This window comes from Populus trichocarpa, chromosome 1, assembly GCF_000002775.5.
Source record: "Populus trichocarpa isolate Nisqually-1 chromosome 1, P.trichocarpa_v4.1, whole genome shotgun sequence".
Classification (NCBI taxonomy): domain Eukaryota; kingdom Viridiplantae; phylum Streptophyta; class Magnoliopsida; order Malpighiales; family Salicaceae; genus Populus; species Populus trichocarpa.
In genome coordinates, this window is record NC_037285.2 from 49,045,911 (window position 1) to 49,057,770 (window position 11,860).

Sequence of the window (11,860 nt, forward strand, 5' to 3'; positions counted from 1 at the left end):
GTAATAAATAAGTACCAATTACATTTTGTTAATTTATTGTTGAGTTTGAAATTTAGAAAAAATTATTAACTTAGATGCTTTAGCATATGTTTTTACTAATCATTATCACACATTTTTTAAAATAGTTAATATATTCATTATTTTTAGGTTTTTACACATCGAAGTTGTCTCACTCATTTTACATAATTTATTATAAAATCAACTAAAATATTTGTTTGATTACATTACATCCTTAAGCATTTATAACATTATTTCTCATGAGATTAATAGTTCTCTTCTTATTTCAATTTTCATTTATTTATTATGATATATTTTCAATAAAGTTGAAGTAACTATGATTTAAATTGCACTTAGAACATATTTATAATAATTCAAATGATAGCGATTTTTGTTATATATGTGTTTACCACCAATTATAAATTTTTATATTCCTTCTATGAATTATTTGAATGTAGAGTTGAAAATAGAGATCCACAAGTTAGGTTTCTATTTATTTATTTCCTATCTATTATACATTAATATATATATATATATATAATAGTAAAATGATAAATGTTATGTATATATGTGTGTATTATATCTATATTAGGATATGTATATACTATATTGGATTAAAAAATATATATAAATATTCTACACATATATTTATATAATACAATGTATATATTTTGGATTTCAAGTCGGTTTGATAATATGCATACTTTATTCATTACTCATAAAGTAAAGTAATTTAAAATAAAAAAAAAAACATCACCCATTTAAATCAGTTTATAAACATTGAATTTTCAGAATAAATTTCCATCCTTATTTGAATGGTGTAATCTGTAATTTTAGAAGCATTAAAAATTGCCTGGAAAGTGAAAAATGTTGGTTTCCTGCATCATTTTGGCCTATATATTACTCCCATTCCTTTGCCATTCTACTACACAATTAAGCCTTCAACCCTTCTATTTCTTTTCTTCTCTAGAGACTCCATTCAAATAACTTTTTAGATTTTGTTTCCTTCTTTTACCATCAGAATGGCTAGCACTCCCTTGCGCCAACAGCTTAGCACCATGAGGCAATCATTCTTCGATGAGGTCTTTCTTTACCATGGAACAATTTCAAAGTGATTTATGTTTTTTATTTTTCTTAATGCACAAACTATGAAGAGTACACCAACATTTTAAGCTTGCATGTTGATTATTGCAGGGACTTTTGGATCATGGACAAGTGAGTTATCTCGAGACTCTTGAAAATGAAGATGATCCCGACTTCATTGAAAATATTTTCACCTTGTTTTTAAGGGATTCATCTAAATACATTGCTTCTATTGAGAAGGCTTTGTAAGTGGGTCTAGTACTAATTAATTGAAATTAATTAATTTTTAATTTTACCATGATGGTGATTATATATGATTTACTTCCCCCCCCCCCCCCCCCCCCCCCCCCCCCTATTGTGCTTGCACAGGGAGACAGCCCCTGATGATTTTACCTTCGTCCTTGAAAGAATGATGTATCGGCTTAAGGGCAGTAGTGCCAGGTAGGGAAAAAAAATGAAAATCAACATCATATATATATGGCATTTCATGAGATAATAAAATTCTTGCTGGGAATATTTAATTTTTATTTTTATTATTAATGGAATTTAGCAATGTTATTTCTTGTAGCATTGGTGCGACCAAAATCAATGACGAAACCAATAAACTCAGAGGATTTTGCCATGAAGGGGATTTAGAAAGGTGAGATTTATGTCTTTGAAAGGAATCATAGGTCATATGCTACATGTAAAAGTCGACAGAGAAATTTATTTTTGCATGAATTTTTATAGTGCCAAGGCGTCTCTCCAAAAACTGAAAGCAGAACATGCCAATTTCAAGCAAAAGCTTGCTGTTTATGTTGGGGTAACTCTCCCACTCTCACTTCTGTTTCAATTTTTGAATCATACACAATTTTGTTGTATGTTCTTAGACATTTTCGTTTCAATTTTCAGATAATGAAGCAAGTCAAGCTCTCTGAGTGCTGAGCAAGATATTCCATTAAAGCAGAAAATCTCCAGATGAGTTGGGGATTTGGTTGAGGAATTTATGTGGAAGGAAATTTGAATCCATTGATTTGTTTCATGGCTTTTTTATGAGTACTGTTGGGTGTCATGAAGCCTTCCCTTTTATGGCTAGTTTAGTAGGTTAGGAGAATCTAGCTAGGTTTCTTGGAGCTCCTCTTATAATCGAGAATAGATGTACAATAAATCAGATTTCATTTATTCTCTTTGTTTATGTAATAAAGATTTCTGATCTCATTCTGAAAAAAAAAAATATATATATATATATATATTGCATTTTTTACATAACTTTTAGGCAGTGTCTGCAACGGAGGAAAAAAATAGAGTATGTTCCATGTTCTTCTTGTTTTAAAAATACACAGACCCATTTAGAAATTATTCAGAAAAGAAAAGATAAAAACAATAAAAACATAAATTTATTTAATTAAGAAGATAAAAACACAAATGTAAAATAAATATAATTGTGAGGAATTTTTATAATCACCAGCCCATGGAAGAGTTGTGGTTATTTTTAATGAAATCTAAATCTGAAACACGAGATCTTCTTAGCAACTTTCTTGCCTATGTTCATACTCAATTCAACACCAAGATTAAAACTCTCAGATCAGACAATGGACAAAAGTTTAATATGTCTACTTTTTACCAAAGACATGGCATCATTCATCAATTAACTTGTGTTGAAACACCTGAACAGAATGGAAGAGTTGAAAGGAAACATCAACACCTGCTAAATGTAGCTAGATCTCTAATGTTTCAATCCCAACTCCCTCTAACTTATTGGACAGATTGCATTCTCATAGCCACTCACCTAATCAATCGCACCCCTTCACTCATTCTCCAAAATCAAACACCTTATCAGGTTCTTTTTAACAAACCACCACATTACAAATACTTAAGGGTGTTCAATTGTTTATGTTTTGCTAGCACAATCACACACAATAGAGGAAAATTTCAACCACGTGCCACGAAATGCATTTTTCTTGGCTACCCTCCATACATTAAAGGAAACAAAGTGCTTGACTTATCAACCTGCAAAACTTTTGTATCTCGTAGTGTTGTTTTTCATGAATCAACATTCCCACCTATTCCAAACACAGTTCATACACCCCTTGTGTTTCCTGACTATCCTTAAATTTTTGACTCATTTCCTTGTATCCCAGCACAGTCAACTCTAAATAATTATGTTGTTCCTGCAACATTACCTTTACAACCTTCTGTTCCTCAACCTTCTCCCCTCACTCATGATAATCTTTCCCAACTCAGAAGGTCTGAAAGAAATAAATATCCACCTAATTACTTAAAGCAATATTATTATGGAAATATGGCTAAGATTCCTTCAGCAACTCCAAGCTCTTCAGATTGCTCCCTTCGTGGTAAGCCATACTCCATCTTTTCTTTCTTATCTAATTCCAAATTATCTTTACAACAATGTGCTTTCACTTCTTCTGTTTCCTCTATTTTTGAACCAAAAACTTACAAACAAGCTAGCTCCATTCCTCATTGGCAAAATGCTATGACAAATAAAATCACAGCTCTTGAGCAAAACCGAACTTGGGATTTAGTACATCTACCTCAAAATAAATCTGCCATTGGATGTAAGTGGGTATACAAAGTAAAATTCCAAGCTGATGGAAAAGTTGAACGATATAAGGCATGATTGGTAGCAAAAGGATACACACAAGGAATTGATTTCTTTGACACTTTCTCTCCTGTTGCAAAGATAACAACAGTTAGAGTTCTTCTCACCATTGTTGTCGTCAATAATTGGCACTTACATCAACTTGATATGGACAATGCCTTCTTACATGGTGACTTACATGAGGAAGTATATATGCAATTGCCACCTGGTTACTCCAATCCAAATGATCCTCGAGTCTGCAAGCTCAAAAAGAGCATATATGGTCTAAAACAAGCTTCAAGACAATGGTTTTCCAAGCTATCTACATCTCTATTACACTTTGGATTTCTACAAGCAAAATCAGATTCCAGCCTCTTCATTAGAAAATCTACCAACGACTTCATTGCAGTGTTAATCTATGTTGATGATGTACTCATCGCTTCCAACACTCTTACAGCACTCAACAAAGTCAAACAGTACCTTCGCATGACTTTCCCTATCAAAGATTTGGGAAACCTGAAGTACTTTCTCAGTATTGAGGTAGCTAGATCTGCCAAAGGCATTGTTCTTTACCAAAGAAAATATGCCTTAGATATATTTACAGACAGTGGTTTTTCTGGTGCTAAACCAGTCAGTTTCCCAATGGAATCCACACTCAAACTCAATACCCATGATGCTAGCCCTTCTTTGTCCGATCTTGCATCTTATCGTAGACTAATTGGCAGACTTCTCTATCTCACACTCACACGCCCAGACTTATCATATGCCATCCAAACTCTCATCCAATTCATGTCCAACCCACATACAATGCATATGCAAGCTGCAGAGAGAGTTCTTCGGTATCTTAAAGCAATACCAGGTCAAGGATTACTTCTCAAAGCTAATTCTACTTTTCATCTAAAAGCTTATTCTGATAATGATTAGGGAGGTTGCATTGATACTAGAAGAAGTGTGACTGGATATCTGGTTTTTCTTGGAGATTCACTCATCTCCTGGAAATCAAAGAAACAACCTACTGTAAGTAGGTCCTTAGCAGAAGCTGAATATCGGGCCTTGGCAACTACATCGTATGAAATTCAATGGCTGAATTATTTGTTGGCAGATTTCCACATACCTCACTCTCAGCCTGCCTTGCTCTACACAGACAGCAAACTAGCCTTAGAAATCGCCTCCAACCCAGTCCATCATGAACGCACCAAACATATACAACTTGACTGCCATCTTATACGCGAAAAACTACAGGAAGGCTTACTTAACATCATTCACATTCCTTCTAGATTTCAATTAGCTGATGCACTCACCAAACCACTTGGTTATCACGCACTTAATCCTATCCTTGGCAAGATGGGAATGGTGAATAATCATTCCCATCTTGAAGGGGGATATTGGAATCTAGATCAAACTATCAATACACATAAGGAACATATGAAACCTTCCAAGATTGCAGAGAAAGCCACGCATGTAGAAGACTAAGAAGACTGGTCATTCTATCATTTCTCATATAAATTGTAATTGCAGTTATAACTGATATATATAAAGTTAGTTATAACTGTTAAAGTTAGTTAATAGAAGTTTATATATAAAGTTAGTTAACAAAAGTTAGTTAGAATATGTGTATATATATATATATATGTATTCATGTACTCTGAGTAGTTCAAGAAAATAAGAAGAAGTAAATACTGCTTGCAGATTGCAGACTTTCTAAACGTATAATTCTTCTTCTTTCTTACAAAGAAATTCATTCTCTTCTTCTTTCTCTACTTCTGCATGATTCAAACATTCCTTCTGCAGCAAATTCTTCATTATCAAATCATTTTGATGTGCTAATGTCAAAAATAATTTTTTAAAAAGAAAAAAAAATATATTTTAATGTATTTTTAAGTGAAAAACACTTCAAAAAACAATCGTAAACACACTTCCAAACACGTCGTACAATCTATTGTAATCATCTACAATGGTAAGGAAAAACTGATAACCAGAATATGAAGTAACAGAGAAGGGTCCCCAAATGTCAATGTGAATTAATTGAAAAGCCTCTATGGATTTATTAACAGACAGGGAAAAGGGCAACCGTTTTTGTTTAGCTAGGGGGCAAATTTCACAAATGGAATTGTTGCTAATAGTGACTGAAGGATCAGTTTTGTTCAAAAGATTGATTTTGAAAGTAGGGATGTGGCCTAAACGTAAATGCCAAAGATCAGTAGCAATAACACAGGACTTGATTATTGATCTAAGAGGTAAGCCTTTGGTAGTTTGATCAGGGGGTTTTGAAGATTGTATAGACCAGATTCAGCTTCAGCAAGCCCAATCATCTTCCATTTGCTTAGATCCTGCAGCATACATTTCGTGTGAAGGAAAAATAAGCCAACAGTGTTATCAGCAGTTAATCTTAAAACAGAAATCAAATTGATATTAAAAGCTGGAACATAAAGTGCATTGTGTAAAATGATGTCAGGAGAGAATTTAACCGTCCCAGTGAAAACAATTGGTACATGTTGACCATTTGGCAGATGAACTTTGGACTGAGTTTTAGGTAGAATAATGGATTTGAAAAGAATGGGGCTACAGATCATGTGATCTGTTGCTCCTGTATCAAGAATCCAAGAAAATCTATTCTGAGGTGAAGATACTATATGACATGAAAAGGATATACTTGTTGTAGATACTTCCTTAGGAGTGTTATTTATCTTTGAGTTAGAAATGCTATTTGCTAGAGTGAGTAGATTCTGCATCTGTTCTTGAGAGAAAACAATGTTAGGAGTGTCAAGATGTTGCTCTAAGACAGCAGTATTATGTGCAGTGGGTAATCTTTGAAAATTTCTGCTGGCATGTGGCATGGTGGCAAATCTTTTCCCTCTTGGCCCCTTCCATCCAAGAGGGTTGAAAACATTTATCAATAACATGTCCAGGATATCCACAGTAGGAGCAGGTTGCCTCAGTTTTTCCTTTTTGTTTGGCAAAGTGTGTAGTATATGTTGAACCTGATCTGGAATTTGGATTATGGTATTGTTCAGCAACCATTGCTTGTGAATCAATAGGAATCCCTACTGCATTTGTTAGGGACCTCTGACTCTCTTCTTGCAGAAGCATGGAAAAGACTCTGCCCATAGATGGCAAAGGAGTTTGGAGCAATAATTCGCTTCTGACTGCTGAGTAAGAATCATGAAGTCCTACCAAAAATTTCATAACATAATCTGATTGTTGTCGATCTGTTAGATGCTTTAAAATGTTGCATGAGCATGAATCAAGATTTCCACATTTGCAGTTTGGGATTGGACGATAACTGATGTATTCATCTCATAGCGCCTTGAATTCACTGAAATATTCAGTGATAGATTTTGAGTTTTGAGAAATGGAACTTAAAGATTTCTCTAAACTGAAGACCCTTGGTCCATCACTTCTGAGATATCTAACTCTTAAGTCTTCCCAAATGTCGAATGTTGTTGTGAAGTAAAGAAGGCTGCTGCGAATATCCTTGGCAATTGAATTCATCAGCCATGACAGAACCAGATTATTTGATCTTAGCCATGCCACACGAAGTGATTGATTGGTGGTGTTTGGTTGAACTAAAGAACCATCAATGAAGGCAATCTTGTTTTTCACTGTTAAGGCAATTGTCATGGATCTACTTCATGCAATATAATTTTCACCAGTGAAAATTTCAGAAACCAGAAGTGCACCAGGATTGTCAGAAGGGTGGAGGTAGTAGCAGTTGGAAGAATCATCAGAAAGATTTAGAGTAGTGGTATTGAATGAATCTTTATATGTTGTAGAAGCATTTTCTTCAAGATGATCAGACATTTTGAAGTTTTGAAGGAATCAAGAAGATGATGGCAGAAAGGTTTTTAAACTACAAAGATTTTGAATCTTTCTGACAATGATGAAGGATAAGTTTATATTTTCAGAAATATCGCTCTGATACCATGAAGAATTTGTTGCAGAAGGAATGTTTGAATCATGCAGAAGTAGAGAAAGAAGAAGAGAATGAATTTCTTTGTAAGAAAGAAGAAGAATTATACGTTTAGAAAGTCTGCAATCTGCAAGCAATATTTACTTCTTCTTATTTTCTTGAACTACTCAGAGTACATGAATACATATATATATATATATATATATATATATATATATATATATATATATATATATATACATATTCTAACTAACTTTAACAGTTATAACTAACTTTATATATATCAGTTATAACTGCAATTACAATTTATATGAGAAATGATAGAATGGCCAGTCTTCTTAGTCTTCAGCATGCGTGGCTTGCTTTGCAATCTTGGAAGATTTCATATGTTCCTTATGTGTATTGATAATTTGCTCTAGATTCCAATAACACAAAAAAAAATTAATTTATATAAAGCAAAGAAAAAAATAAATAAATTTTTAAATTTTTTAAAAGCATATTTCAAACGCAAAAACATAGAATTGCTTGTTTAATTTTTTCTCTATATTTTACAAATCAGATTTTATATAGCAATAATAATAATAATAAATCAATATTGTACCAAAAAAATAAAAACAGTATTACATTATTTGGGTTCTTGATATCAATATTACATTAATTCTTAGAATTCAGTTGGGTTTGCTTATGAAACCGACCGATTTGCAATTAAAGTCTATATATATAAGTAGCAGGTGGACTTCAAACTAATTAATAACAATGTAATTAAATCTTAAATGCATAGCATTGGCAAACACATACACAATAGCTAGAACTATCATTAATATATATTAAATCAAAATCTTGTTATTGAATTGAGTCAAGACTTTGATTTAATCAAAAGTTAAAAATCTTAACTTATAGATTATATGAAATAATTTATAGTACATTTCTTCTTACCAAATATGTTTCCAACTTTAATTCATTTTAACTCATTTTTATCTTAGATTACTTCTTCTAAATAACTTTTGGATAATGATTCAGAGTTAAAAATTATAATTTAAAAGTTATGTAAAACGAACTTTTATGATATAATATAATTTGCCCTTAATTTATGAAAATAAATTCATGAATTTCAATAATAATAATAATAATAATAATAATAATAAAACAAAGCAGAGAATTCCCCAAATGAGGTAATTAATTAAACCTTGCTCGTGCATTCTTCTTACATTTCTTCTTACCAAATAATAATAATAAGAAGAAATTTATAGTACATTTCTTCTTACCAAATATGTTTCCAACTTTAATTCATTTTAACTCATTTTTATCTTAGATTACTTCTTCTAAATAACTTTTGGATAATGATTCAGAGTTAAAAATTATAATTTAAAAGTTATGTAAAACGAACTTTTATGATATAATATAATTTGCCCTTAATTTATGAAAATAAATTCATGAATTTCAATAATAATAATAATAATAATAATAATAATAATAATAAAACAAAGCAGAGAATTCCCCAAATGAGGTAATTAATTAAACCTTGCTCGTGCATTCTTGACTTAGAGCTTGTTTGGTAGTGTGGTTGCGGGTGCTTTTCAAATAACTTTTCGTGCCAAAATGCATGCCAATGATGTTTTTTTATTTTTAAAAAATTATTTTTGATATCAGCACATCAAAACGATCCAAAAAGTACAAACCATATTAAATTTTAGTAAAAAAAAAATTAAAATTTTTTAGAAACGCAGGTTAAACCACGTTCCTAAACGCTTCCTTAGTCCTCAGTGCTGCAATGTCATAGTAACTTCTTGCCACAAGTACAAAACTAGCAACTTAGAATTTCCTTGAGTTAACGTTTCCGTCATCCTTTTTTTATTTTTTTTGGTCTTGTCTTCTTAATTTTACTCTCCTTGTCCAAAGATCCTTTCTTTTCTACCTTTCTTTTCTCTCTTATTTCTTCTTACAATAACAAGTTTAAGATTCCATATCTTGATTCATTTTACTCAATGGAAAGGCTATGAAGCCATGGCCCAATCCTCAAATATGTGTAAACCTAGCCAATGCCGACGGTAGAACAAAGTTTGTTCACACAGGCAGCCCCTTTGTACTTGGCACTTGGCAGCATACGAAATGTTAAACTCCAAAAAAAACTGCCTTACTCCGTCTTTCCACTTTAATTATAGCTTATTTATTCCTCCATGGCCAAATCTTAGCTAATTATATTAATAGGACCAGGTCCTCCATGGCCAAATCTTAGCTAATATAATGTTATTTGTGGCTTGTAGGATGCTTGCTTCTTATAAGTGGCATGGATTTGGACAGGAAATGATTTTAAAGGGCTAATTAATATATAAGACTCTTTCAACCGAACGGCATAGATGCTGGTTTACAGCTTGATTAACTTGATTAATTATATCCTCCATCTCTCATATATTTTTGTGTATAAAGGAAGCATGAAGCATATTTGAATTCGCAACCAAAAAGCTTGAATAACATTATATTCTTGAGGCACAAGAAATTGATAAATTGTATCAAAGAGCTAATTCTATACCTCGCATTTCACAATGGCTGCTTCCATTCTTTTCTTGGGATTCCTAGTTTTGTCCTTCTCCTTTGCCCTAGCATCGGATCCAAGCTCACTTCAAGATTTTTGTGTTGCTGATGGAGATAGCAACGGTTTGTTAAAGATATTAAAGTTTACGTCTAGCTTTCTCATTTCGTTGCATTGCTTGCTTATTTTGTGTTTAATATTATTATAGTTTAATACAAACCTAAACAAATGTAACTTTAATTTCAATGATTGTACGTGTTGCCTTTTCACGGAGAAACATGACACATTTTGATTGTTTTATGGCAGTTGTTGTCAATGGTTTGGCTTGCAAGGACCCCAAAAATGTCCAAGCTAGTCACTTCTCTTTCGGTGGACTTCACTTGGCAGGCAACACATCAAATGGAGTAGGGTCTAAGGTAACCGCAGTGAATGTAGTCCAAATACCAGGACTTAACACACTTGGTATCTCTGTTGCACGCATTGACTACGCACCATCCGGCATTAACCCTCCACACACACACCCTCGTGCCTCCGAGATCTTGACAGTTCTTGAAGGCAGCCTTGAAGTTGGATTTGTAACATCTAACCCTGGAAACCGTCTTATTACCAAGGTCTTACAAAAGGGTGATGTCTTTGTGTTCCCTATCAATCTTGTTCACTTTCAAAGAAATGTAGGAAAGAGCAATGCGGTTGCCCTAGCAGCCTTGAGCAGCCAAAACGCAGGTGTTATCACCATTGCAAATGCTGTGTTTGGGACTAATCCGGAGATCCCTGATGATATTCTTGCAAAGGCTTTCCAGTTGGACAAGAATGTAGTCAATTTCCTACAATCAAAGTTCTAGACAAGGAATGGAAAATAGAGTTCGATCGGCCATTAATTTCTTTGTAATTCATTAGTCTTGTACTTGTCTTTGTGTGCGTATGCACTTGTGCTTTATTACATGATGGTTTAAGTTAAATTGTATTAAGTGGATTAAAAGGTGTTCAGTCTCTCTTTATTAGCCACCACATCTGACTTCATTTTACAAGCCCCTTTCATGTATGAACCCATTTACCAAATTTTAGTGAATGGCAATCTAGATATGTAGTTTGGTATGTTTTTTATTCCCTTTCATGTTTAAGAATTTTTTTTTATTAAAATAATATTGTTTTAATATTAAAAAAAAAATCTTGAAATAATAATTTTAGATGTTCTTTTAAAAAAATCCTCAAGTTAACCTATTGATCTATGACTTAAACCTTAAACCGAGTTAAATGATAGATTAGGTGGTATAACTAATATAAATACAATCACAAATAAACGCACAAAATTAAAATTTACCAAAAGTGTAGATACTTGTATCCTGTTCCTACTCTTTGTGACTGCATGTTGTAGAGGTACCAAGCTTGTATAAAAAGATGATCACCATGTTATGCCTGCTTGAATTAGCAGCAGCTATACTCTTCAACAGTTGAATGCGAAGAAGGTCAAGCTATAGCTATCATCAAATATTTGAACACCGTGAAGGTATGCCATCCAGCTTGCTTGTTATCTTACTAGAGTTTACATTTGCATCTCTTTTATGATATTTAGCATATCACTAAACCAAGCATGGAGGCCTGGATTGTTGGAATCGAAAAATCAGAGACCCAAAGGAACATGTATGAATGAAAGTATAGAAATTCATATTAAAACTATCAATAAATTTATTATATGTATATGTTTGTCTTTTCAATTAACATGTTTATATCGTTTTTATATTAGGAGACTAACCAAACACAA

General features: G+C 32.7%; 2 protein-coding genes across 2 annotated transcripts; both read left to right on the plus strand.

The window, feature by feature from the left end:
* Positions 1 to 1,019: 1,019 nt before the first annotated feature.
* LOC7480419 (pseudo histidine-containing phosphotransfer protein 2) lies at positions 1,020 to 2,004 on the plus strand. The gene is made up of 5 exons (XM_024594183.1): positions 1,020 to 1,079; positions 1,192 to 1,325; positions 1,649 to 1,720; positions 1,810 to 1,882; positions 1,972 to 2,004. The coding sequence occupies exons 1-5, from the start codon at positions 1,020 to 1,022 to the stop codon at positions 2,002 to 2,004; spliced, it is 372 nt and encodes a 123-aa protein (XP_024449951.1).
* Positions 2,005 to 10,111: 8,107 nt separating this feature from the next.
* On the plus strand, positions 10,112 to 11,126 carry LOC7480420 (putative germin-like protein 2-1). The gene is made up of 2 exons (XM_002299011.3): positions 10,112 to 10,223; positions 10,405 to 11,126. The coding sequence occupies exons 1-2, from the start codon at positions 10,112 to 10,114 to the stop codon at positions 10,938 to 10,940; spliced, it is 648 nt and encodes a 215-aa protein (XP_002299047.1). The 3' UTR covers positions 10,941 to 11,126.
* Positions 11,127 to 11,860: the final 734 nt, after the last annotated feature.